The 27,956-nt window shown below is 37.4% G+C and overlaps 2 protein-coding genes and 1 long non-coding RNA gene across 4 annotated transcripts; 2 read left to right on the top strand and 1 right to left on the bottom strand.

Annotated features, from left to right (window-relative positions):
• Positions 1-12: 12 nt before the first annotated feature.
• On the top strand, positions 13-7,877 carry ccdc80l2 (coiled-coil domain containing 80 like 2). Its single transcript, XM_059358205.1, has 12 exons — positions 13-292; positions 381-469; positions 1,080-1,253; positions 1,395-1,546; positions 2,125-2,415; positions 2,651-2,891; positions 3,044-3,200; positions 4,834-4,970; positions 5,355-5,506; positions 6,241-6,344; positions 7,120-7,200; positions 7,343-7,877. The coding sequence occupies exons 1-12, from the start codon at positions 16-18 to the stop codon at positions 7,672-7,674; spliced, it is 2,187 nt and encodes a 728-aa protein (XP_059214188.1). The 5' UTR covers positions 13-15; the 3' UTR covers positions 7,675-7,877.
• On the bottom strand, positions 7,262-27,948 carry LOC131992585 (uncharacterized). The gene is made up of 4 exons (XR_009396229.1): positions 27,802-27,948; positions 25,697-25,783; positions 21,722-21,887; positions 7,262-7,576 (listed from the first exon to the last, which is right to left on the bottom strand). It is a non-coding gene; the product is annotated as an uncharacterized LOC131992585 (long non-coding RNA).
• Positions 11,330-26,812, top strand: fybb (FYN binding protein b). 2 transcript variants are annotated; one of them, XM_059358203.1, is made up of 19 exons: positions 11,330-11,491; positions 15,063-16,005; positions 19,098-19,233; positions 19,323-19,396; positions 19,832-19,854; positions 20,678-20,730; positions 21,352-21,484; positions 21,653-21,812; positions 22,048-22,168; positions 22,762-22,781; positions 22,925-22,997; positions 23,133-23,216; positions 23,708-23,742; positions 24,526-24,613; positions 24,731-24,821; positions 25,644-25,806; positions 25,945-25,978; positions 26,069-26,100; positions 26,206-26,812. In XM_059358203.1, the coding sequence occupies exons 1-19, from the start codon at positions 11,489-11,491 to the stop codon at positions 26,226-26,228; spliced, it is 2,289 nt and encodes a 762-aa protein (XP_059214186.1). In that variant the 5' UTR covers positions 11,330-11,488; the 3' UTR covers positions 26,229-26,812. The 2 variants fall into 2 exon arrangements, with proteins under 2 accessions (XP_059214186.1, XP_059214187.1); XM_059358204.1 differs by lacking the exon at positions 23,133-23,216.
• Positions 27,949-27,956: the final 8 nt, after the last annotated feature.

The raw sequence follows: 27,956 nt of genomic DNA, 5'->3' as shown, positions 1-27,956 counted from the left end.
ACTCAGTCAGTGAGGATGCTTCATTTCTATAAGTCAAACTGGCCTCTGCTGTTGTTTGCTGCTCTGTGGAGCTTCAGCTACCCGAGTTTACTCACCGCCTGGCCGGGCATCAGTCGCAGCAAGCCCAAGGATCAGCTTGACCCTAATGTGAGGGACTGGGGAGACTATTCAGACCTCCCTCCTGGGATCGAGCAGGGTTTGGGGTTAGACGAAGAACATGGAGACAACAGAGGAGTTGGAGAGTCATCATCCAGCCTCGCTCCGGAGCTGGATTTCCTGGCTGACTTTGCAGGCAAGACAAATGAACCGATCAGCTGATGTGTCTACTTGTCTGTTTACCTACTTACAGTACATCCACCCCCGCTCCTTCTCACCTGCAGGTAAAAAACGACTGTGGGTGATAACAGCTCCGTCACACAATGACAACTACCTTCGTATGATGGAGAAACAGCTGGAAGACATGGAGCAGGTACTGTAAAGATTGAACTTCCTTTCTTTCCAGATTAAGTTTCCAGATAATTTTAATCTGAAAAAAATATGACAAAGGAATTTCACTAAAAACAGCCCCTCTTTCTGTCTCTTCTGCAGAGGTCTGTGGGCAATTTAGCCTCAGGGGGTTTTGGAGGTTTTGGTGCAGCCAGTGGTTATTCCAGATAACAGATAACTGATATCCAGGCCAATATTTCCTTTTATGTGCACCAGCCATGTTAACAATTAGCAACTTCAGATGCAAGAAGGGATTTGAGGAATGTTTCTGACCGGATTGTTTCACAATTAGATGCGGATACATTAAAAAAAAGCAAATAAAAAGCTAAATTGTCAAGTTTGGAGATTGAATTTCTGTAAATGTGTCTCTTTTTTTTCTCTTTAACTGCCTCTTTTTTTCTCCACACAAACTCTTTACCTGCATTCAACCAAAACCCCCTTAAACATGATTGGTCAATACTACTCAGACTATAAACAGAATCCGGGACGGTACCGATAGCAAAATCTTGTCACGCTGCCTAAAGGATCTGCTTTATGTGTTTAGAGAGATGTCTGCAGTGACTTATTTTCTATCTTTCTTTTGTCTCTTCCAGAAAGGGTTGAACTGCCGTCTAGCAGAAAGAGACACCTTCATCATCACCATCATCCAGAACGCCATGATGGAAGGTCGAATCCAGAAAACAACTTTTGAAGGAGAGGCCACAGTTGAAAGCCTGGACCCTGACACAGTTACCAAACTGCTGCACTACCTGGAGCTTACCAACCAGGTAACCAGTTTATATTCTGACAAGATATAACATGTTACAGGCATTACAATTAGCTATTTTAATTCAAATATATATGCAGTTTGTTCTGTACTTTGTATGTCAGCTTCACTTTCTGTTTTCATACTGTACCAACTGTTTCAGGAGGAAGGCTTCACCATGCTGGTTCTGAAGAAGAACCTTCGGGTCAGTGAGCGCTTCCCTTATCCGGTCCGTGTTGAGGCAGTTTTGGAGCTCATTGATCAGTTTCCCGTGAGAAAGTTGGAGAAGATGACCAGAAAAGGATCCAACTTGAGGTTCCGTTAGACCACTGTGTCATTCACTGTACTAATAGAGAACAGACAAATAATTTTACAAATTTAATTCAGTCAACTATAGGAACTATAGGAAGAATGACCTATTTAAAAGTTAGGGAAATCTTGAAAAATTCTTCTACGGTTTGTAGGAGTTGCTGATGCATGGAAAGAATGTACGCTACATTTACCATGAAAGGTGTAAAAGGCACAATGAGAAGAATTTGTCCATCGCGGTTTGTAAACACATCATCCAAAATTGGCTCCTTGACTGTAGTAGAACAGGCTCGGCCTACTTGGCTTGTATTAACCTTATTTTGCTATTGTGTCCAATATTTCTGTAGCTTTCTCTTGGATGCATGCTAACAATCTGGCAACAGGTACCATTTTTATTTAATGAAAAGTACATTTTCTATTGTTTTTAGGAAAATCCTACTCATTGTAGCTTTAATGTGTGTGACCATGAATTGCAACAGGAATTTATGGGGTTTTTTGTGTGTGTTGTCATTTTGGCTGAAGTAATGGAGGAAAAGTCTATGCAAATACAACTCAATTTTAACTTTTTTTTAATTTAAATTCAGGTGTAAAACCTTTAAAAAGAAGCTTGTGAAAAGGAAAAAGATGAAGAAGAAGATCGTACTGAGTCCACAGAGGCGTGGGAACGTGACTTCTGTTGTGGCACTGCAAAGAAAACCTCTCCTGGACAAAAAAGCCGCCCTGAAGAGTAAAATCCAGGATATATTGAGTGGACGGTCGAGGTTTGTTATCCGTAAGGTGCCAGCCAGTGGCGGTCGGGCCACTTCTACTGGACAGGAAAGAGAGAGCAGCCTTCCATCTGTGTCAAAGAGCAATGGCGACGTGAAAAAAGACAGGTGCTATCTTCGTATATAGGTCAAATTTTCTAACATAGTAGACATAAACGTGTAAAATGTTTGATTTATTATGATATATTATTATTATTATTATTATAATTTAAACCCTGCTTTGATTATGAGATTTTTTCCCCATCTGGCCTGTCACGGTTCCTCATCCCTTTACACCAGACAGGGTTTTTGTTTTAGTGCTGGAAGAACATCAAAGTCTTTTTTTTCTCCTATTCTACTACAGGCCTGACTCCGCTGTGGAAGAAGGAAGAAAAAGACATGGAGGAAAAAACAGTGAAGATAAAAAAGATCAGAATGTAAAGGATGACACACAAGAAAAACAAAGCTCGAAGAAAAAGGGTAAAGGGAAAAAGGGGAAGAAAGGGAAAGGAAGAGGGAAAAAGTCCAACAAAGAGACCAGTGAGAAGGACAAAACAGCCCTGAAGGAGTTTTTGGACAGTTTGAAGGGGACAAGGAGGTTAATGGTGAGAACTCTCTCATTTATATCCTTTTGTCTTTTATTTCTCTCACATTATAAATTCATGCAAAACAATGGAGGTTTAAGCCATACTGTACCTGATTAATACCTTCCTATCCTCCTGATGTATGTTTGTGTTGTGTGTTGTCCTTCTACTAGTTGATCTCAACGCCCAGCAGAGATGCAACTCTGTACATCCAGCAGAAGGCAGAAAGCGAGAAGCAACACTGTGAATTGGCTATTAGGAAGATCACCACAGCAACAATTGTGGGTGAAGGAAGAGATGCCACGCTCACGCTGCAACACCATCAACTCGGTACACAGTGTTTGTATATTTCTGTGTGTGCTGTTGAGCCAACTAATCAGAATGATCTTGTGCTGATATTATCTTCTTGTTTTTACATATATAACTACTTCATAAAAGAGGAAGCTGTTGTATTTTTTCACCAAGTCGTAAACAAATGCAAATACTGCTTCCATAGTTACAGTAGCAGATTGAGTGCAGAAAAACAGTGAATTTCTTCATTCCTGCATTGGTTGTAACAAGGATCATACTGGTGATTTTCCTCTTTACTTCAATTTATTTCCCAAAAATTCTGCAAGAAATGTTTTTTTTTATTGTGTTGCCAACATTTGTTACTGTGCTTTGGTGTGGGTACTTCAAAGAGATTCAGCAGCTGAACAGCAGCTGTTTTAATGCAAAACAACATAAAAACCGGAACCAGCTACAGAAGTTTTGGGCCGATTTTTCCCAGAGAATGCTGGTCTGGCGCCTCGGTGCGTACAGATGTTTAGCTCAGATTTTGTAGGTTTTAAAACCCCCCAAACTGTTCATAGACTCACCGGGGTCGCCTACTTTCCAAGTAGGACCACATTAGCCAACTACTTTAATTTTTTTCTGTTTTGTTGCACCATGTCGTTTTGTTTGCATCGTTTTATATACATCATTTTGTTTACATCGGCTTAATCATGAGATCACGAGAGGTGGACCATTGTTTGTCTGTGCATGTTTCTTGCATGTGTGAAGCGACCCGATAATAAGATCGATTAGGATTTGAAACTCCTGTAGTCTGAGCCTTAAGAGGCTGCAGCCATGCAACAGCCAGTGTGAGGTTGTCCTACGACACCACAACCACAGTGGTTTGTTTCATTTTCCAAATGAGCAGTACACATGAACTACAGCTGTGTCTGATGATTTTTGATTTGTAGATATTTAGCCCTAAACCAAAGTAGTGGAAATCCCACACAGCCCTACAATAAATACTGTCCTTGAAGATTTATCAGAGGTGGTGATTCAGCTTCATGGTTGTGAGTCGTAGTTAATGTTGATGTGGTTGTACTGCATTACACTAAGGCAGGGGTGGGCAATTCATTTTCCTAAGGGGCCACATGAGATACTGTGAAGGTTGCGGAGGGCCGGAACAAAACTCTGAACTAAATTCTGCTCAATATTAATTTCATCACTTTAAAAAATTCATTAAAATATCTGGTTTTGAGCCGCTACTGGTAAGAATACATGTTATAATAAGACTATGTTAATGTGGAGTAACTCTAATATAGCAGTAAAAAAAATTTAAAACTCCAATCATTATCAAATGTTTCCATTTATTTTAAACACAACATGCATTCAAACCACAAAAACAATATAGAGCATGTATGTTATGCAGTAAACCTGCAATTTATTAACTTTATGCAAAAAGCAATAAGCGTTTATTACAAGGTAACAAGGTAACTCCGTGTTTCTGTGCAGGTGTGTATGCACTCACATACATAAATCACCTTCAAAATAAAAGCACTGTGGTTGTATTGATTTTCTAATTTCTGGGTAACCTCACGCGGGCCGGACAGGGACTGCCTCATGGCCAGGTCTGCTCTAAGGTGTCCTTGGTGTTTTGTCTGCTCCCTTTTCATCTATGCAAATACACTCATATATATATTTTGTGTTTCAGAGTCGGAGCCTCGACTCAGTGACCAATCAGAACGTTTCTCAGATTCAGGGATGATCTCTCTGTTGAGAGCAGAGCTCGGCCTGTCCTCCTCTGACCTCTTTTCCATGACTGTCACAGACTACGACATCAAGCCCAGTGTAAGACAGTGTCCTCTGCACTTTTTTTGTCTTGTGCATGTTCGTCTTCAGCACCACTGCTACGATCCCACTTGGAGGCAGTCTAGTTCACAGCTGCTCAGAGTGATGAGCACAACATTCAACTAGTCTGCCAACACTTTTCAAGCCACTGCACAAGACAAACAGTCTCTTTTTTAAATCCTTTTTTTATCTGATAAAATCCAGCATTATGTAGCAAAATATTTACAAAATGATTCATTGTTCCATGTTTTCTTAATGTTCTTTTAATATTTTGCAGTCAGGAACCACTGAAATGTAACTTCCTGTAATTCAAATAGACTTTTTTTTTTTTTTTTTTTTTTTTTTTACACTTTTTGGCTTAACTGACTTCTGTCTTTAACCTAGAGAGTCTTTGAGGCTCCTCCATCAGGTTCTGCTCTGGTCGAGTACATTGATGACTTTCCCTCGAGGCGCTCAGAAAAGGAAAAAGAGAGGAGGAATCCTCCGTCCTGCTCCAATGGCAAGCAAACACCTGGAGCTGAGAATTCACTGGTCAGGTATTGTAGTGTAACACAGTGCTCAACATTACCTAATACAATCAGCATTTGGATGCTTTTTAGACATTACAGTAGTAGTAGTACGGTTTCTCACAGAGAATGTCCTAATTTAAAAAGCACAAGATTCTAAACTGGAAAACAACTGAACATCACACACTGGAAGAATCTGTTAATAGACCAAATCTCAATGGAAAAATGTCAGCATCAATTAATCACAATTTACCCCGATTCAACAAAACTTGGTCTACATTTATTCAAAAATTCACCTCTACAAATGCCTGATCCCAATTCCACAGAACTTTGCAACACACCCTTTTTTCCCCCCCTGAAATATCCACACATATATACAAGCACTTATTAATACTAAGTACACACACACTTTCACACACACTCACACACACATACGCATCTGTAGCATTTACATAAAATTCCCCCAGTCTGTCTGCTGATTTGCTTATCAGCATATATCAGCATATTTGTATGGCCACACAACAACCCTCCTCCTACCTATTAACAGAAATCAACGTTAACAACAACTGGTGTTGTAAATATCTACTCTTTATTTTTTATTTTTTTATTTACCTTATTTTCTGTTCAAGTTGTTTGACCTTTTCTTGTTCTGTAAATAAAAATAAAGTTGTCCTCCAAAAGTGGAGGACAACTTTACACTATATAGTGTAACAAAAAAAAAAGCACAACATTCACATGACATGTCTATTTCTCTGGACGTTCAGGTTTATGTCTAAGAGGAGACTGCTGCTCATCTCTGCTCCCTCTCAGGAGGACTACTCCTTCCAACAGCAGCTCTCTGCTCTCAGTGGACAGGAGTGTCACCTGGGTCAGTTACGCACCACATTTACATCTACTGAACAATGCACCGTCTGTCTGTCTCTCTCTGGTGTTTGGTGCAATATGGAAATTGTTACAACATCAACAGAGTTTTCTTTCTGACCTTGAAACCAACACTGTGTTTACCTTATTGTGCAGAATGACACCATAACTTAAAAAAAGTTAATGTTTGAAAGTAAGTGTATTGTATTATTTGTACTAGAATATATTGTTATTACTGTGATAAACTGTATTATGACACAGTGGAAAGTAACACATAAAAACATTTACTCAAGTACTGTACTTGAGTTATTACATTTTATGCCACTTTATACTACTAAATCATTACATTTCACAAAAATGTTAGACTTGTCACTTAACTACATTTATTTTAAAAAATGAAGTTAATAGTTACTTTGCTGATTCAGACTGATAAAAAGAGGTCATGTATTTTTGACAATTAAGTTAACCAGCAGTATATAAAGTAAAGTTAGCTTCACATTTATCAGCTGCAACATTAAAATAAGCCTTACATGTTAAAGCATAAATAAACAAATATATATATATATATATATATATATATATATATATATATATATATATATCGTTAATATACATCATTCTTAAATCCATACTGCAAAATTTAGCATTTCTAGGTTTAGTATTTTAAGTCAGCTATATTTTGATGGTAATTTATGTAGTTTTACTATACTTTTACTCGTCCAACACTGGCTTTTTATTGCTCACATTCACCCAATACTCTTTTTTTATGTGTTTTCCTTCAGGTATTCGCCACTTTGCCATGTTAAAGCTGACAGGAACTGGAGACAAAGCATCAGGGACTGTTGAGCTATTTCCCCTAAATGGTAAGTCTGAGTCATGTGCAGCAGTCCAGGTACACAAAAATGGAAACATTACCTCAGAATGTTCTGCTAATGCTGTGTTTATTAATGTTCAGGACTCCAAGTGGTAAACTGACTTTGTAGCTTTTCATTCTTCTTCTTCCAGGTCGCAGTCAGAGTGAAGTTGAGCCGTTATCCCGCGACATGGTCAACAATCTGAGAGAGCAGCTGAAGATCAGTAAGGACTATTTCAGCATGCTGGTTGTGGGGAAGGATAGCGATGTCAAGGCGTGGTTCCCTTCGCCCATGTGGTCCCTGGATAGCATCTACGACCTGGTGGACTCCATGGAGCCGCGCCTCCAGGAGGAAAGGCTGCAGAGGAGACTGGGGATCCACTGCCCTGAGGACAGAGGGAGAGGAGGCAGTGATGGGGGTTATTATGGTGGCTATGATGAAGACGACGGAGAGGAGGCGTACTCGTATCACCGGTCGGAGTAATTATGAGAGAGAAGGGGGAAGATGATGCACAGATGACACAGCAAATACATGAACACACACATAAGGAAGCTAAAAGACCTCTAAAAGTCGTCTTCAGGACTCACATCTTCACAGCCCCGCAATAATAAGCTGTATATTTTATGTTTGCAATAAATTTAAAAAGCAGAGCAGAAAGTATTTGAATGGTTTCATTCAAGAAAGTCTGAATGAAAGCATATGTGCACCATACAACCTCTTTTTTTTTGTAGAAAATATGGTATTGTGTGATTATAGTTGATTACAGCAACAGCCAAACGGGAAGAAAGGCCATCCAAGGTTGTGCAGATTGTGTCTTTTTGGCAATACTTCTGTTCACTTTTTCTCAACCGCTTTCACTTTATAAAGTATACAAATGAAAAGTCGTTGTGCTGAAATGTTTTGATGCTGAAATTGAGACTGCATTTAAATGAAACACATGTTCTTTCCCCTAACTCTTAGCTTAACATCTGTTTTTTAAAGAGTTGCAGTCTTTAGACGTCTCAGGGTCAGTTAAACAAAGAGTTACTGATGCTGGATTCGTTGCCTTAGGACAGTCTTTTATAACAGCAGTTTGACGTGTCTGGAAAGGCTTTCAGTTGTTTATCAGTGCACTCAAAAACTGGACCAGATCCTCCACTGTCAGTTAAATTTTACAATTATACCAGAAAAACGTTGTTGCTGTTTTGTTTTGTTTTTTACATTTTTCGACCACAAGACCATGTTAAAGGTCATCAAATGCCATACACACTAACATAATTTTATAATAAGAAGAGAGTGATTGATTTTATATAGACACAGGCCAATCCAAGGCCCAGTAGAGAGAATAGTGAGTAGTCAAGATATTGCAGCACTGTATAGAAACATGCTAAAGTAAGATTAGTGATATATATGATGAGAAGATATGCAGACTCAGTCAAGGGGAAACGTTTCTGCAAAAATAAACAGAAAACACCACACTTACATAAATATGGATGGTAGTTTTTGCATCTTACAGTAAGAGCGAAGCAGAAGTAGGAAATGTAAGGTTTGAGACACTTTGGTAGGCAAATAAAAACAAAGTAACAAGATAACACAGACAGGTGTTGATGCTACAAATATCACACGTTAAAGGAACAGACAGCTTAACCTCAAAACAGGAAATTTGCATGTTAACGTGATGAACCTCCCACTGTCTGAATGAACAGCAGTCAGGCGGACTAGAGAGATTGTGTCATGTTATGAATGATGGATGGAGGGAAAATATGTATTTAATGGAAATAAGGGAAAGTAATATACATTTGGACAGGATAATAATGTCTACCAAATGTCAAAGAAGGGATATTCCAAGATTTCCTTCTGCTAGACGAAACAGGTCTGTGTTTTAAGGTCCTCAAAACTAAAAAGTCAGAAAAATACATGTTTTAACATACAAAAGCTGTTTATTTCATAAACAGGAAAATTACAAATTGTATTTTGGATTGATATCTTATCACCTTGATTTGTTTTTTCTTTTTCATTTGGAATCTTTTTCTTCTCAGATAGAGTCCTTCTGTACTGCTTTTTTCCTCCTTTTGCAAATGACAAAGGGTGGCATAGCTAAAAATATATACACTCTTTGCCTCTATAGTTGGATAAAAATGGTATTCTACAGATTAACAAACAGTTCGATTCCCCCCCAAAATAGTTCAGTCCTAGTGTAATCTACATATATAACCATATGAGTTTTATATCATCAGAAAAAATGGCCACATTTAGTTTACAATTACAAACAATTCTATTAATTGTCTCTCATGCTGAGTTAAAGCCCTGTCATAAATGAATTCTGCAGCATTAAAACCAGTCTAATGTCATGGGGTCCTTTTTGACCAAAGGTATGATTTTTTAAACTTTTTTTTTACTGCTGTCATCTAAAAGTGTACAATGTTTTCAAAACAAAAGTTTCACTAAAGTTGACATAACCTACTCTGTGCATTTCCATCAAGAAATTACTATTTCACTATAACTATTGAAAAAAATATTCAGGTTTTATTACTTTTTTTCTCTTGAAATGAGGCCTAATTTTGTATATTTGACTAAAATTGACCAATATTAATGAAAAATATATGAAAATGAAATATCAATTTGTTAGTCGTGAGTTGCCTTAAAAGGCGAAAAGAAAGTTGTTAATACATTTTTCTACATGTCCTAAAACCAGTCAAATGTCATCTTTTTGACCCCTGAGGACCATGGGTGCTTCAAAAATGTATAAAACACGTAAAAATGTATGAATAAAGTTGAAATTTTATAACCTATATATTTAACCTATTAATGGAATAATGCAAATGATTTGGGGTTAGGGTCAGAGTCAAAAAGGACCCCAGGTCAGTACAGGAGGGTTAAGGTTTGAGGACACGATGCTGCCAGTAGCAGGCACTCATTTTGGCAATACTGCTGTGAGTCATACTGCATTAATAGTGTATGGTTGTTTCATTGTTAATAATGTATGGTTCACGGCACACCTGAACTTGTCTCATGGCACGCCGGTGACCATTTGGGAAACACTGCCTTAAAGGGCAAAGGCCAATTCTGGATGCTGACACTGAACCAAAGCTAGCTAAGTTGGACCAGAGTCACATTTGATGATGTACAACCACAACTACATCTCCACAACTAAATATGTAGCTAGATTGCTATGAAATTATAAACAGACATTCAGTACCTCAGGAGATGAATGCTACTGATTTTGGTGTTCCCCTGACTTTTCCTCTACCACCACCATCTGGTCAAAATCTTAATATGTCCAGTACTTTGGTTGTTCAAGACCAAACACCACAGGCTGCATAAAAGAAGCTAACGTAGCTGTGACATCAACCATTGGTTTATGGAGTTTGTTTTTGAAGCTTCGAGTTTTGCATGTTGGTTGTTGCCATCTTGTTTTTTGGAGCCAGAAGTGACCATATTTGTAAGACAGCAAGAACAGGGGGGAGGATGACTGGACAAGTTATCAGCCAATGCTAGCACTAGCTAGCTAGCTTGTTTAGCAAGGTGCATCCATAATTTATTTTTAGTTAACAAAAATGTTTTAGCTGTCATGAACTGAAAACAAATGAGCAAATTCATACAAATTTGCAAGATTTGTAATGCTAACACCAAACATGGAGATAAAGATTCTATCTGCATAACATCAGCAGTTTATCATTGTCATTGTGAGAATGCTTGTGTTAGTATTTACCTCAAAGCACCACTTCACCAAAGTGCAGCCTGACAGACTTGCTAGCATGACTGCAGACTGTTAGTCTTCCTGTTATGCAGATATATGGTCAGATTCTTTACTGCAGTGTCTACTTTAATTATTGCTTATATGGCTAAATAGCATAGTCCTGTCACATTTTTGTTTACCAAAACCATACTTTTATAGTAATTAATACTGTTGCTAAGAAATACATCTCACAGTGGTTTTGCTGTTGACCTGCCACCGAGTGAGTGGGCATCAGTTGTTGAGCACAGAGGGAAACTGCAGGGATTTTGCCAGGGATAGCCAAATCCATGAGATCAAAACAGACAGATAGCAGAGGCTGTGAGACTCACACCCACACAAAACACACATGCTCCTAAGAGAGGAAGTACTCTGTCTATGCCACAGACAGAGCTGGACTGTACATCCCCCCACATACAAACACACAGGCTCACACTTAGCTTTGCCACACTCTTTATCGTTTATCGCACCTCTCTCTCTCTAACAGAAACTCACGCAGATACACTGAACAAACATTCTCCAGCACTTCACTGGACAAACCTTTCGGACATAGCAGAGGCACCTGGGATTGCTGTCCTCAGCATGGTAAGTACAACTTAATGTCAACTTAAACTATTTAAAAATCACTTTCTACATAACAGAATTAGCCTGTCACGCTTTGGTAAAATACAATGAAGAAAGCTGCTTGGAAGTCTTTGTTATGAGCGTTTCACATGACTTATGACTTACTTTGAACACCCTCAAGTAGCCACTCATTCTTAGTAACTTAGTAAGTAGTGCATGTGTGATTAGAGAGGATTTGTACACTTGCATTCAACAGAACTGGATGTAACATGCTTTAAGTTACCCTAATATAATGTTATTTTAACTTGACTTTATCTTTTTGTTTCATTTCTTCACGTATATTAAGTAAAAACACCAGTAAGCAGTAGAGGGTTTTTTGTGGTCAACTAGATTGAGCAAGACAACTTTTAGCCTGCACTTTTCATCACACTGGAAATAGAATCATGGTTCCTCTTTGCTTTGACCAGAAGATATATTTCGCTCAGTCATTTCTCGGCAGATCATTTGACTTTAAATGTGTTAAATGTTCCCTTATTAAACACCTTTTTATTCAAATTTGCAAAAACAGGGAAGCTAGAACAATCCAGTGACTGAAGTCTTTTTACCTATGCAGCGGTTATCACTTCTCCCCATGAATTTACACACAATAAAAGTGACCCTGCATTAAAACAATGGATTTCCTCTAACTGAAACTAATGCAGTGTTATACAGCAGCCCTGCAACAAATCTTGTAACATTTGAGTTGAAACAGTTTGAGAAAGAATTAAACTTCCTGGTCATTTTGGCTGCAGTTTGTGTTTCTGTTGAGTCGTGCTGTTTTTCTGAGAGGTATTTCCAGGAATGAAAGGAATTTTTAAGTTCTTTACAAAATTGCAGCTGCACAAACATTTTAGAGAAGCGGTAATTGCGACTTTCTGGTACAACACATATTGGGAAATTTTTAGTTCACTGCAGTTGAGAAACAGAAGCGTGATGAGGGAACTTTCCTCTGATTTCATATGCACACGCATCATGTAGTGTGAACACACTTCTTTATGCCCCCAGTATGAGATGTTCATGGCACCATTAAAGTGACACTCCACCCAAGGCCTACGTTTTTGAGCACCAAATATGGAACCACAGTTGGTTTGAGGTGTTGGTGGTTGCCTTCTCGTTAGCGCATAAACCATTCAAAATAAGTGTAACTCTATTCCTGCTTGCAGCTGCCGGGCATAGTTAAAAAGAGTTCATTCCAAAAGTTGCATCACTGATGCTTGAATTGAGTTTTGCTTTGATGAAATATTTCTGGTATAATGTCTCTTTCTCCGTCTGTACCTTGCATGTCATTTGGCAGTATCACAGTTAATAGAGATTCCCTCTCAATACACTACACAGTGTGTATATGACACACTTCTAATAAATACAGTCATGGAAAAAAATATTAGACCATTGTTTCCTTCAGTTTCTTGTTCATTTTAATGCCTGGTACAACTAAAGGTACATTTGTTTGGATAAATATAATGGTAACAACAAAAATAGCTCATAAGAGTTTAATTTAAGAGCTGATATCTAGCCATTTTCCATTGTTTGGTTGATAATAACCAAAATCATTATCTATATAGTTACTGCCATAGTTATGTAATTACAAACTGCATGAAATCAAAGAACACTTCAAGTGATTGGCTGCAATCAAAACCATTCAAATGTCATTTTTATTCTATATCATTTCCTACAACATATATATTATAAAAAAGCCCTTTGTGGACCGGAATAGATGTTGATAGTTAAGATAATAACATATAATCCAAAATCAATTACCAATGTATACATTTTAGAAGACAGGGTCAGTAGAAGACAAGGATCTCAAACCTGATATTCAACTTATATATAGTGATATCAGACCAAAATACAAATAACCTCAACTTGGTATTTTCATCTCAAATACACATCATACTGTTCATCATTCTTGTGATAATAACACATAGCAATGTCTTCTCTCTTTTGGCAACGACAAGGTTGGGTGTAAGTGTCACCTTATTTCAATATTCTAACTTACGTTCACTGTCAACTTAACTTCCCATTTAGCTACATGTCGTATATTTGTACTTTCCGTTGTACAGCTTTCCCTAGCTTTCACCGCTCTGCTGTAGAAATAGCACTCTTATCTCCACTTCCTGGTATCCAGTCTAACCTGCCTCATTACAATAGGTGTGGCTGCTATTGGGTCAGTCTATTGTGGCACTGTGAAGCAGCTGAATGACTGATACTGGACCAACCTGCCTTTTTTGGGGGGACATTTTGATGGAATGCATTTGGTCATTGTGTACAGCTAATTCTAGATTGTTTCTGTGGCTTATTAATTAATGCCATCACCAAATCAACTCTATAGACTTCTTACTTTATCTTTTCAGTGTAATAAACAAACTGCAACACATTATAAACCATTTCATTTCCAAGGTTAATTCACCCCCTGAACAGGCATATTGTAAATCCTTCTTATTTAACAATAAATATTTGCTAAAAGTCCCCTTTGTTTACCTACAAAGGAGAAGGTGCCGAGATAAGCCACTAAGTAAATATAGATTGCGGTCAGAGAACCTGTCACCTGCAATGATGAAATGATCTGTTTTATGGTACCCTATAATTAAAATATTTGAATTTGCTTTGAAGTGTCGTTCATCTGTTTGCATATGAGAATGTTCTCTTTTTCAAATATCACATTTGCGTTTGCATTTGTGCATTTTAATATCATGTGAGGTACATAATAATTTTGGTCCCATTTCTCACCTTCTTAGGATACATAATCCAAATAATCACAATAGTTTCCATATCATAGAAAATAGCTTTTTATAATTGGGTAAATGGAGGAAACTTTTTATTTACTGACTGTTACGGGTAGCTCCTGGTTAACATGTCTTTGTAAGTATTGTGAGTATTACATTTTCTCTGTTAAAACCAAAGTGTGTGTCACGTATATGTGTATTTGATATGGATTGTCTAATGAGTGGTCTGTGAGTGGTAGGACTTGGTATCATTTAAATAATTACCAGTTTTTAATTTGATGACTTGTACTTCATTTGATTACTTTTTGTAATTCATTTGATACTTTCGAACAATTTGGTCTCTTGGCACACTGAATTGCGAATTCCACAAAATACGCTCAACTTCACCACACCACAGACAGTAGGGGTTGTAGTTACTGCCATAGTTATGTAATTACAAATTGCATGGAATCGAAGAACACTTCTAGTGATTGGTTGCAATCAAAGCCATTCAAATGGCATTTTTATTCTATATCTGTGTACAAAAATGATCACATGCAGGTATTGTTTGACTGGGGAGGTGTGTGTAAATAAGAGAAATGCCCTAATATGAAATAAGGTTTTTAAAACTTTCTGTTCCTGTGTGATCTTTCATGTGTGTCCAATGATGGTGTGAATTTTATTTTCCCTCGATTCCTCTTTTGCCGTGTCCAGCTATGGCTGTTTCTGTTTTTTGACTTTTGTTTGCTGAAGTCATTTTATTTTCTGACATGCAACATCCTAGTCTTGTTTTCACTTCTAGTTTTGTTTCTGTATTAACTCTCTTTTTGGCCCTTTTGAATTCTTTCCAGGAGAACAAATCTGATGTGAAGTCCATGTTGGCTCGCTTTCAAGCAAATAATGCGAGCACTGATGAGACTTCTACTCCGCCTGGACGCATCAAACCACCCCTGCATCCCACGCTCTCCTCGGGCCCAGCCATACAGACAAAGAAACCGGTCTTGGAGAGCCTCTCAGGAGGTGCGATAAATATTCCTCCAAAACCCTCTTACCTGAAAAATACAGTATCAACTAAAAGTGACACAGAGGCACACGAACCAAACAAAACTAAAGCCCTGGCTAGCAGATTTGGAAACGCTCAGGATGACACCAACAACAAACCTTTCATTGTTAATAAACAGCACGTACCACCGAAGCCAACTTTTGCACCGGCTGCTGAAGCTAAAGGCCCGATACAGAAGCCCGCTCTAAACAAGCCCCCCCTGAGCTCGAGCCTGTCCGACGCCAAACCTGCCTTTCCTAAACCTGGTCCACCACTCAACTCCAAGCCCAGCTGGGCAAAAGAAGACAGTGGCGGAGGTTTACAACGAAAACCGAGCAGCAGCATTGGAAGATTACGGCAGCAAAATGAAGAGGTTGCAGGAGCTGGCACGAACACTGCGAACAAACCTCCATCTCATGGGATCCCCGCTGCTAAGCCCCCCTCTAACTTTAGGACTGCTCAGAATATGTTCCACAAGGAGTCAGATAGCGCCATGAATGCAGATGGAGCAAACAACCCGCCCCTTACTGCTACTACCTCCGTCCCTCCACGAAAACCTCCAGCCTACAAAAAGCCTAGCATAAAGAAGCCGCCGCCAAAGCCTACTAGCAGCGTCAGTGATGGCACTTCAGGCCCCAAGCGTCAGCCCCTCCCAAACAGTTTAGCTTTGGGGCCTCCTCCTGCTAAGCCCAACCGACCCCCTAAAGTCAACCTGGAGAACTTTAAAAGAGGTGCTGTGACCTCAGAAAATGGTAAGTACTACAAAATGAACAGTATTTAACAACTTTGATTGTTTAATAGTGACACCACAAATTAACAAAACTAGTCATTATGAGAGATGTAACCACCAATCCAGTTACTAAATATATAGCAGTATTTACAAAAATAAAATCATCGTGACTGAGGTGCAATGCATTACAAAGTTTTGTTTTAGTTGAAAAGTGTGTCTGAGGCACCATTAAAACAATAACAGCTTAACGCTTTAAATGATTTGCAGTCACAGAAAAACTTTACTGAGCATTCTTTGTTTAGATTCAGGAGAAAGGCTCATGCTTTTATTTTGGCAGGCAATAAAGATCGTGGTTAGAGGTGACCCTTTGCTTATTTATCCGTCTATTTATCTATGTTCACAGACTCTTTCAAAAAGTATTTTTTGGGGCTCCTAAATTAGCAATAATCACAAAACAATAAAACAGATCTAATTAAAACCATGACTTCTTAAATAGGCAAAGTTTGGGCCTTGTAAATAACATTTTTTTAAACTGCAGAAGCCATATTACTACTGCAATTAACACATTTGAGGGTAGAGACACTAAATAATCTTGTGGTTTCTTTATGTAATTTTGAGGTGCCACTGAGAACATTAGTTTTGTTTCTAGCAACTTGAGGTTTTAATAACCCCAAAGAGGTTGATTCTAACCCATAGGAGTGAATGGGTCAACCCTGAGATAGTCTGGCGACCTTACAGGAAACATATAAAGGGACACAGAATTTTGTCTGAAAAAACACTTTCACCTTCATGTAGGGAGATAAAATGTAATTTTTGTTACCAGTCTTGCAGCCGTACCTATCTCCACAACCCTGTGTCCACTCTAAAGAATGGTCTGGCTGCATTCATTACAATGCTACTACAAAAGTGCTCTGGCTGGTTTGTAATTCTATAAACCAATCACAAGTTTTGGATGACGCTAAGCCTAGGACGCAATGGTGGTACCCCCTGTAAAATAGATAGTGGAGAAGGCGGAAGTGGCCCCACAGAAAGGATTACTTCAACTATATGCTTCCAATCAGTATGCAACAAATAGAGCAAATTAAACACTGCAAAATGTTTTAGAATCATTTATTTCCAAATAAATTGACACCACATTCTCTAAGCTAAATCCGGTGCTTGCTTTGAAGAAGATTAAATGATGGTTCGCAGTGAATAGTGAGGCCCTCCTCTTGTTCGCAGCTGTTGTTGTCAAAATATATCTCCTCTCGATCAATATCAGTTCACAGACTTTGTCGAAGTATTTCAGAAGTGTGAAAAGGACTTGCTGCACAAGTTAATGTGGTTTCAGTGACACTTACAAAGTCTTTTCTGCAGTTGTTGAGTTTACTTTGGGTTATCGGACTAGGCAGCAGTGCAACTTCTGCTTGTGCATGATCGTTTTTAAATTAACTAATATTAACCATTTTAAGATATGTTCAGCCTCCGAATTTGCATCTTGTGCATTCAGTACAAAACTAGTGCAAGTTTTCACAGAAGCTACTGTCACAGAAATACACTCGGTTTTTCAATTTCCCCCAGCCAACTTCCCTGTCCAGTTTCTCCTTCCCCGCCCCCCCTCGCTCACCGCTCTGACAGCTGAGTTTGTTTCACCACATGAGGAAGTAAGTTCCAGCAAACAGGGATAGTTTCGAGTGAGAGGCTCTGTTTTTAGACACACACCTGACATGAATTGATTTCCTGACAGTGGTGAAGGATGGCTGTTTGCTGAAATGTGTCATTAAACCTGTGCAAATACTGAACAACAGGATAACACCAAAGATAACAGTTTAGATGTTGTTGTTGCTTCACTTGGTTATGTGGACATCTGTAAAAATTAAACCACAGTTAAGATATAGAGTGGGGTTTTTTTTTATTTCGGCTATGTGTTGTTTAACCTTATTTAACCCTGAGAAAGTGAGCACAAACACATATATGGTTTTAGGGTTTCATAACCTTCGCAAGGAAGTTAGGTAGGTTAGGTTTGTTTGTCAGCAGCGTCACAGATCAAATCACAGGGCAAATATACAAATGATTTTATACTTTTGTTTACATTGCAAGATGGCATAACCTTGGTGGAAGTATGCCCTCTCAGGTGCCCTTCTATTTATTTCCTGCTTTGATTGGCCTTTTACAAAAGATATAAAATAAGTATGGATAGGCGTGCTCCCTCGTGATGGAATGTGATCAAGTGCATTTACAAAATAAATCTAATTAGGCACAATTCTGAGGTACTTGTACTCAAGTATATTTTGTACTTCTTTATACTCAGAGGCACATTATTCTCCTTTTTTGAGGGGTGGCGCTGTTGTGCAAGAAGGCTCTGCGTCCGAAAATGACCTGGGACTCTTCAGGTTCTCCGGCTTCCTCCAACCATCTAAAGACATGTATATTCCCCTGGATTACATTTGTTTTTTACCTAGCACAAATATGTTTTTATTTAAAGCCTGCATAGGAAGGATGTCAGGGAGGATGGATGGCTCAAACAAACACAGGTCTTTCACACAGGAGGTGTGAAATTTGCTATTTGTGTCCAGTGTGAAACCACAAGTCATCATTGTTATTTTAACTTACGTACACGGGTTAATTTACATATAGTGCTTAACTTTTGCACTTAACAAAAGTACTTATTTCAGCCCAAACATTGATCTTTTCCCAAACCTAACCAAGTAGCTTTATTTCATGTCACAACATTAACTGCGATCGTAATCCAGGAGAAAATATATCTGTAATTGAAAATACAGTTTGGTTGTATGGGAACATCATTTTTGGGACAGAGAGTTGACCTCTGCCTACTACAGCAATAAAAAAATATCTTACACAATAAGGCATAATTCTTTCGATTTTCTTTCACTTTCACTTTTGATACTTTTGACTACAGTTTTCTGATAACTGACTTCATATGTGGGACTTTTACTTGTAATGGAGTATTTTCCCACTGTCGGATTGTTTGTCGGGACCTGGCTGTCTGACCTGTTTCTTTTTCCATGGGCAACAACACTAACACCCTCTGGGGATTGATAAAGTTATTGAACTGGTAAAGACACTTACAGTAAATATTCTATTCTATTTTAACACCATGTGTTTTTGTTCCAGTTCCTGGCACCTTAAAGAAACCCATCATGCCACCTCCTCTGTCTGCTAACCCCAGTAACCATAGCAACCATGCGACCCCAGCTTCACCCCCTCAGCCTGCAGTTCCTAGTCTGCCCCCACGACACCCAGGGACCATGTAAGCCCCACGTTCATGCAATCACATCAGTGGTTTTTGACTAAAGCTTGTCCGCTGAATAAAAGGTAAAACCTGACTGTGTTTTCCAGGATCCAGCAAGATGACTTCTACGATGATGTTAGTGAATTCAGCAGCGCTCCTCCACCTCTACCACCATCTACAGGTTCAGTAACAGTCATTTGATTAAATGTGATGTGTCATGACAACCACATTATTTTTTTTAGCACTGCAGAGAGACAGAGGATGACTGTGTGATGCTGACACTTACTACACGTACTATATTTACACATCAGAAGACACATAAAAAAGACGTACATCAGTCAGTATATGTTGGCCCCTGAACAGTCTGTCTCACAGTTGCTCACTTTTCAAAGTGCTTTGGGGTTTGTCATCTTGGTTAGTTGTGTAATGTTGTTGCTGTCTAGACAGTATAATTTTAGTTCTCGCTGTCTGAAACATAACACATAACATTACTGTGCTGTTGTTAATAAATAACCAAAAATAGTCAGATCTGAAGTAATGAGTCAAATCATGATGATCATACCTATTCAGCAAGCATCAAATTCTCTTGTAATGTTGATTCATTGTTTTTCTTTAGGTCACCCGAGTCAGAGGGCAAAGGTGAGACATGCTGATTTACTTTCTCATGAATACAGATTTGCATGCAGTTAAATGTGCAGACGCAGACACATGCAGTACACATAGAGGAGAACATGCAGGTGTGCTCATAAAGACACCAGAGGTGTTCAGCACATGTATTTATTCAAAATTCAAAAGTGAACTACTACTGTAGCTTATCTTATGTAAAGTGCATGTATAGGCTTGTGCTGTATTAAACTGAGCATGGCTTCTTGGACTACAAATTCAACACACTGTTAATGAACTTTTGGCCGTATAAACAGTGATGCATTCATTTACTGATGTACATTCCTAAGTGCACTTGAACTTAAAAGAAAAAGTAAGCAAACTGCATCGTCAGTGATTACGAATCTTTAAAATGGACAAAAGGAACAAAGAGATTAAAATCAGCTATAATTAACCAAGTGGTGCAATGTGTTGAAGCATTCGATGGGAATATAAGTACAAAGCAAGAAACAAGGAGGCAAGAAAGAAAATAACTGAGTACTGTCAGTAAGAACAACTCTCAGTTTATGCAAAAAGCAAATTAGGTATCTAAGTATATGTGAGACCGCACTAAAACACAGTATGAGGGACATGTGAATTAAAAACATTAGATTAATACATTCAGATCCTCTGCAAAGAAAAAACAATAAGATAGAACATAAAGATTATTCAAGCAAATTTGATGCAAATCACTATTAAATATGTCTTTACATGTGTCTGCAGAGGTGTAAAGGACAGATATGAACTGCACGGTGTATGAAAGTAAAATAATTACTGCTGAACTAATAATTGCTGTTTTTACTTGCGTTTTCTGGCCCAGGAGGAAGAGGAGGGTTCTGATGAAGAGACGTATGAGGATCTTGATGAACGATGGTCAGAGATATTCTGCATTAAATCTTTACCTGTATATGCCACACCTCACTGATTCTGCTCTGTCTTTCAATCCAGTTTATTGGATGCTTTACTCCATATTTATGTACATGTGTATTTTTATGCATAGCTACAACGCTCTGAAACAAACTAAATGTTTATCTATAAAGTTTCCCTCACTGTCCTTCACTGTTTGACTCGTGCATTGAGCTCGCTCACTGTGTTTGTTTAAGTGCTAGTTCAGCTGTGTGAATGTCTGCCTTTATTAACACCACTCTCTGGTGGTTGTTTACAGCACTACAAGGAGTACTTTTAGTTGATGAAAACAGGGAAGGAATTGATGTATTTCTTCAGGATTTTATCTATTTAAAAAACGTTTTATTATAATTTGTGTTTTCTGTTTTAGTTTTTGTATGGCACTTCAAATAAGCTAAGGCTAGGACACTATAACACATGTCATTATTAAAAACTGTCACAATTAAATGGATAAACTCTTTGTTTAATAGTAAAAATATGTTTGGTAATGTTAGGGAGGTATGGTAGGCTGCCAACCAAATGTTTATCTATCCGTAATTATTGCAAAACTTGTAATTTACTGACTGTTGCCTATCTTGCTCTCAAAAGGGAAGAGGTTGAACAAAAACAAGAGAAGAAGAGAGAGAAAGACGAGAAGGAGGAGAAAAAACGACTGGAGGCTGAGAAGAAGGAGCAGAAGGAACGTGAGAAGAAGGAACAAGATGCCAGAAAGAGGTTCAAAGTGAGTGAACATGACTGGAACTACATATGAAGTCAAAGCCAGCATATGGTTACATTAGCTGCATGAAACAAGACAAATATCCTCTTCATGCCATAAATATCTGTCATGATCAATTGTATTTTTTCCTGTGTGCGTTTGCATATATGTTTGTGCATGGCTGTGTGTTAGTTGGTTGGCCCCATGGAGGTCATCCATCAGGGGAAGGCTCGTGTGGATTGCCGAGGCAGTAAGACTGACCTCGGCCTCAAGCAGGGAGAATGTCTGGACATCATCCGAGTCCAGGGAAACCCAGAGGGGAAATGGTTGGGACGTACACAGGATGGATCCAGTAGGTTAAAATGTTTATCAGTCGTTGGTCTTATTTTCTTCACTAATCTTTGCCTTGACATCCCTCCAGTTCAATCTGTAAATAAGGGATAACACTTTCAATTACATCTCTTTTAAAATTCTTAGGTTTCATTTAATAGTCTATATTTGAGCTGCAAACATGCGATAAATCATTGCCAATATCCTGATCAGGGGCGATAAATCAAATATTTCCCTCTGTTCTTTGTTTCTAACAGTTGGTTATGTGAAAACCACTTCAGTGGAAATTGACTTTAACACTCTGAAGAATCGCCAACCTCAACAGGCGTACGACCCCGAGGTGTACGATGACATCGACGTGGTTGCTCCTGACAACAGGTATCTATTCTAACTCTACATCAGTTAGCTGCACAGACAAGTTGCACTTTTGTAAGAATAGAGACATGTGAAATGATAGAAGACACTGGAAACAAGTGTTTTTTCTCATTATAAACAGCCAATAAGAATTTAGCCTGTGTTCTTTTTCTGTGAATTCTGGCATATTTAGAAAGTTTTGTTGTTACGATTTAGGAGACTGCAATTTGGCAGGAAGTTTTATTCCAGGTTTGACTCAAAACCTTAAATGATTAGTTCATAATTTTGGTAAATATTAATTTTATGTCAAGAGGCAGATGACCAGAAAGATACGTACATTCTATAAGATGTTCCAGCCAGCAGTCGGTTAGCTTAGCTTAGCACAAAGACTGGGAACAAAGGGAAATGGCTAGCATGGCTCTGTCCAAAGGTTAAAAAAATTCAGACTACCAACACCTTTAGAGCTTACTAATTAACACGTTATATTAACATGATATTGCTAGAAGTGTTTAACTTTTTAAAACCCTATTTACCACATGTAACACTTTTATATATAGTAAGAAATTAAAGTTTACTGAATTCTTTAATGTTTATATCAAAATTTTCTCTCTTTACAGTGCGATGAAAAGACCAGGAGGTACGCTTCAAACCTTCAATAATATAATTAATTTCATTTTATTAGTCAGTTAAAATGTTTGCATTCAGTTAATGTAATGAAGGTTGTTTCCTGGAGATAAAACATGTCACTAATTTCATAATCTATTTGCTTTGGTCCTGTAGTTGTCCTACCTCCACCACCAGGAGACGACGGGGAAATATATGATGATGTGGTTGATCCAAACCTGGAAGTCAGGTAGGACTGATTTGCTATTTAATTTATGGAGAATTAGTGTTTAAGCACAATGTGTTTGAGTTGGATACACAGGACAGATTAAAAATGAAACAGAAAAAGAATTGCAAGTCTTTTGATGCTTGGTTGGCTCTCTAGTACCCCGGACAAGTCTTCTCCTACGAAGCCTCGTGGCTTCCTGCGGATGTTCGACCGGAACCGACGTTCTGACAGCATTAAAGTGTAAAATACACTCAGTAGTAAGACTGATCACAAATCTACTGTTGTTAACCCTAACCTTTCAGCCGTCGTTCCCCTTTTAACTTCTAAACAGTTCCTCTCAGATGAAGTCGCTTTTAAACGTTGATTTTCTCCCCAGAACATATCAACCACTTCACCTCTACTGAATAACACAGAAGGATGTTCATTTGCAAATTAAAATCTTAAGTGTTGTTTCCGTGATTACAATCAGTGCAGCTGATTATCTGTGATTTTACTAATCATCTCCAGTCATTTGCATGAATGTGATGGATGTACGACTGTTGTCTTAATCAGAAAATCAAGGCACCAACTGCTAACACTGTTAAGTATACTAATTGAAATGCTGTGCTGTAATTCATGAATATGATTATTATTTCGGGCTGCTCTAAATCATATTAACCAACTTTTAATTGATAACATTGTAATGATATACATTATGTAATATTTTAATACTTTTTCTTCTGTCATGCCAGAGTGCCTCCACCCAGCCAGTTTACAGCAGATTCAGGTATAAATCACTGTAATAATACTAACATGCATTGAATGGATATTTAATGATACAATATACTTGTTTCTCAGTATTTCCCTTGGATTTTCTTTTTGCTTCTTTATTTGAAATAAAGTAGACATGTGCTGGTTTGAATCTCCAGACAGACATTAGTTAAAACATTAGTTAAAACATACTCTAAATTATCTAAATTAATGTGAAAGTGTCCTTCAATCAAGGAACACCTTCGCTTACACAACTGGCCTTTGGTCATTTATGGTTGCAAAATTCCGGAAATATTCAAGGTGAAATTTTCCATGGGAATTAATGAAAATAATGGGAATACAATGGAAATATACAGGTTGTACTGTCATTGTAGCATGTGGCCACAAAGACTGTTGGTCAGCTAAAGTTACATATATTCATATCTTCATATTCAGAGGCTTCATTATCTGCAGAGGAAGCCATTACTTCATTGTATATTCACATAGCAAATGCACGGTCGCCCATTAAGTTAAAATAATTTTGTTTTCGGACACAATGCTCTGTTAAATCTGGTTTCATTTTCATTGTGATATTTTTGGGAGAGATTGATTAATAAATACGTTTGGGAAGACTTTATCTGTCAATAATAAATAACATTGTCACAATTATTTCATGAAAAGAGGTAAAAAAAAAATTACTACAACTTTATGGGCAACAATGTAGTTTATTTGAGTATTTTAATGTTCTGAATGCCGTATACCCCACATTTAAAGTTAAAACATTCACAATGCTGACCTCTTCTTCCACGTGTTATTACAGATCAGCCAGGAGCAATTGATGAGGAGATATACGATGATGTTGACTCTCATAATGGGCAAAATGTGCCTCCCCTTCCTCCCATCAGCAGGTACAGTAATATCAACAACATTACAATCTTTTACATTCAGATCCATGATTTAAAGTGTATTTTCACATTTTGGGTAACAAAAAAGTCACCAAAAAATCATTGGATTTTGCTCTACAGCCTTCCAACCCTGAAAGGCAAAAAAGAAATGGACCCAAAGAAGCAGAAAAAGTTTGAGAAAGAGGAGAAGGACTTCAGGAAAAAGTTTAAAGTTTGTCTCTCTATTATGTCTTTAAGCATGCTTATCAAACCAATCCACTTACTGTTACTAAAATCTCACATGATTAAAAACAAATCTGTTGCTTCCAAATATAAATGCATCCTTAGGCCTGTCATAATTACTATATCGACTTATAGTTCAATATATAAAAATGGAGACAATAGTTTTTTTCTGGACTCAATATATTTACATTTTGTGCTTTTTTGTGTTATGTTTAAAGTAATGCTGCAAATGTTTGACAGGCAGTACAAATTGCCAAAAAAAGCCTATATTTCCCAATCAACCATTCCAGCTGTTTATGTTATTTTGATAATAAAATAATATAATACATAATGATTATCTCATTGCAATGTTTTCTTAAGAGAGCCTGAAAGTCTAATTTATTGGTTTTGGTTGTAGTTTATTTAATTTTTATTTATCTAGGATATTTTAATATTTATTTTCCACATTTCAATTCCAATTGCAATATTCTTGAGTTTTAAAAAATTCCTTGCTGTGGACAAGTATGTACTTGCTTTAATATCGTTATAAAACTAAAACAACATTAATACAACGGTAATATCGTTTATTGTGATAGTTTCTGGGAAAAAATATCGTCCTAAAAAATATTTTATTGGGACAGGCCTATGCATCCTTCCTTCAACAAGTAAAAACAGTAATGATATCGTGTACGACCATGCTAGTGAATATTAACTTAAACTTCTTAAAATAACATTTGCTTTTCATACATTCAAAACAAACATGCCTTGATCAAGAATTTAAAATGAAAACATGTTCACAGCCAACAATATTGATGATTAAATTCTCTTTCAGTATGACAAGGAGATAGTGGTGCTGGAGCAGGTTACCATCGCCCCGACACTTACCAATAAGAAGTGGAGCGTGAAGGAGCTTCCAGTCAAAGCAGGAGAGACACTTGACGTCATTGTTAAAGCCGTGGACAACAAACTGATCTGTAGGAACGAGGAGGGAAAGTGTGAGTATCTGCAGCTTGTTGTTTGTGTTTGTAAAAAAAAAAAATCAGTACATTTATTGTAGATTACACTACTGCTTCTTTATTCTTTTCACCATGAAATCAGACCATCTAACTTTAACATCTGACTATATTCTACAGTTGGTTATGTTTCGACCGGCCATATTGTTACGGAGTGAGTACCACAAACATTCACACGTTCATACACACACACACAGTTACAATATGCTGCCTGTACTGATTGTTGATTTGTTTTTGTTTACAGCGATGGTGATATCTACGATGATATTGGAGATGGTATGTTTTTTCAGTTAATCTTTCTCATTTCAAATAAATATAACATTTGTTATACACAGTGGACCTAAGCCACCATTCATAACAGTGATAATCTTTTCTTTTCAGATTGCATCTATGACAACGATTAGAAACATCTGGTGCTGGATTTATTGTTTTACACCGATTTGTTCATGTTATTTATTATGTTTCTTGATAATATAAATTGGGAGCTGAAAATATTTTTATTCCAATTTTATGGGAAACCGTGTAAATTTGAATTGTTGAATAAATTGGACATGTGGGCAACGATTCAGAGATCTGGAAATAGGCTAGCTTTAATTCCTTTGAAAAGTGTGATCCTTTTAAATTTGCTTTTATCAAAAACAAAACAAAACTTTTTCATGCGATTATGTCAAAGTTAAGTTCACACTATTAGAAACATTTCAGGAAAGGGGGAAAATTTTGAAACGTGAACAACAGTATTTGCATTTAACTCCACAGCACTGAAATTATATATATTGTTTGATTGCGCTTTGCAATTTTATATTAATAACTACATGTTGTTAACATTTCTTGCTATTTTGTCGTCATTTAATACCCATGATATGATACTGTATTTTCCACTCCCCATAGCTCCTAAGCAAACTCTGGTGTCTTTGCTTTCAATGTGTAGACCAAACAACTCTTTTAGTGCAAACGTTCATCTGTAATATTGTACATATTATGAAATATAATTTGGAAAAAAACTGTGTTTCATTTTTGTCTGCAAATCCTATTTTGTTTGTTTATAAAAGCAAAAGCATGCTTTAGAGTGCTCCTGTGAATATCTCACAATAACATAGACACAACACTGTTGTGTGATGTGAGTAAAGTTGGGTGACATCTCTGCTGGTGTATGAGCTGGATACAAAACTGGCTTTTGTTCAAACCAAGAAATCAGCAACAGAGAATTTACACTTCCTCAATCATGACCTCTATTCAGTTTATGCGCAAGAAGGGAATCAGTAACATCTAGTGGCCGCCCTGAGGAACTACATACTTGGTATATTTTTTACTTGAGTAGGTTTAGTAAGTTACACTAAATCTACCAAGTAAGTTTACACTGCTGGGCTGAAATGATAATTTGATTAATCAATTACTCAACTTATAGGTTTTGGACTGTTTGACTGACAAAACAAGACATTTGAAGACAGTAAACTTTGATAATTTTCATAATTAATTGACAATATAATCAGCAGATAATTAATTATTAAATAAGATGATCAGATGAGGTGGTGCCACAGTTGAGCTGGAAGCCATATATGACAATAAGTCATGTCCCCTTGACTGGCAGCACAAAATAATGACCAAATGAGTGATACAAACATAAAATGAATTTAGTCAGGGTGCCAATAAGTGGGAAAAATGCTAAACATTTGTGTTTGAGGTGTCTCCAGCTAAGGCAGAATTCTAAGTAGTTCGGCTGCATGGTTTATATAACTACATAATGTCTATAAACAAGTGTATCATACATAATTAATAGTATGCATTCTGTTATCCAATATAAACAGGACTTTGGTGTTCAGCGAGGCAAATTTTACCCCATTAACTCATATTTAAATGTGTAGAAAGCCCAAATTAAATTCGTTTTACCATCTTAAAATAAATATGATAAATGTTCTTGTCTAGTATCTATTTAGCTAATTGTGCTTTTATTTGCTAACTCTGTTTAGACATCATTACCTTTGAAGCTGAGGAGTCCACTCTGAAACTGTATTATTGTCTGTTCACTTTTGGAGACAAATAAACAAACAAAAAAACATGAAACTATTCTATTTTAGAAAATTACGTTTGGCTAACAGTAAACTTTAGCTTGCTAACTTTCCTCTCATGTCAAG

Source organism: Centropristis striata, chromosome 19 (assembly GCF_030273125.1).
Source record: "Centropristis striata isolate RG_2023a ecotype Rhode Island chromosome 19, C.striata_1.0, whole genome shotgun sequence".
Classification (NCBI taxonomy): domain Eukaryota; kingdom Metazoa; phylum Chordata; class Actinopteri; order Perciformes; family Serranidae; genus Centropristis; species Centropristis striata.
Note: the sequence above shows the minus strand (reverse complement) of the source record. Positions and strands in the feature narration are given on the sequence as shown.

What these genes read in the sequence shown, in the direction of transcription:
- fybb (XM_059358203.1), top strand. An exon ending in CCACGACACCCAGGGACCAT is followed by an intron (nt 19,234 to 19,322) that starts GTAAGCCCCACG and finishes TGTGTTTTCCAG; the next exon opens with GATCCAGCAAGATGACTTCT. An exon ending in ACGTACACAGGATGGATCCA is followed by an intron (nt 21,813 to 22,047) that starts GTAGGTTAAAAT and finishes TGTTTCTAACAG; the next exon opens with TTGGTTATGTGAAAACCACT.
- ccdc80l2 (XM_059358205.1), top strand. Translation starts at nt 16, where the DNA reads ATGCTTCATTTCTATAAGTCAAACTGGCCTCTGCTGTTGTTTGCTGCT. An exon ending in TTTCCTGGCTGACTTTGCAG is followed by an intron (nt 293 to 380) that starts GCAAGACAAATG and finishes TCTCACCTGCAG; the next exon opens with GTAAAAAACGACTGTGGGTG. An exon ending in GCTGCAACACCATCAACTCG is followed by an intron (nt 3,201 to 4,833) that starts GTACACAGTGTT and finishes TTTGTGTTTCAG; the next exon opens with AGTCGGAGCCTCGACTCAGT.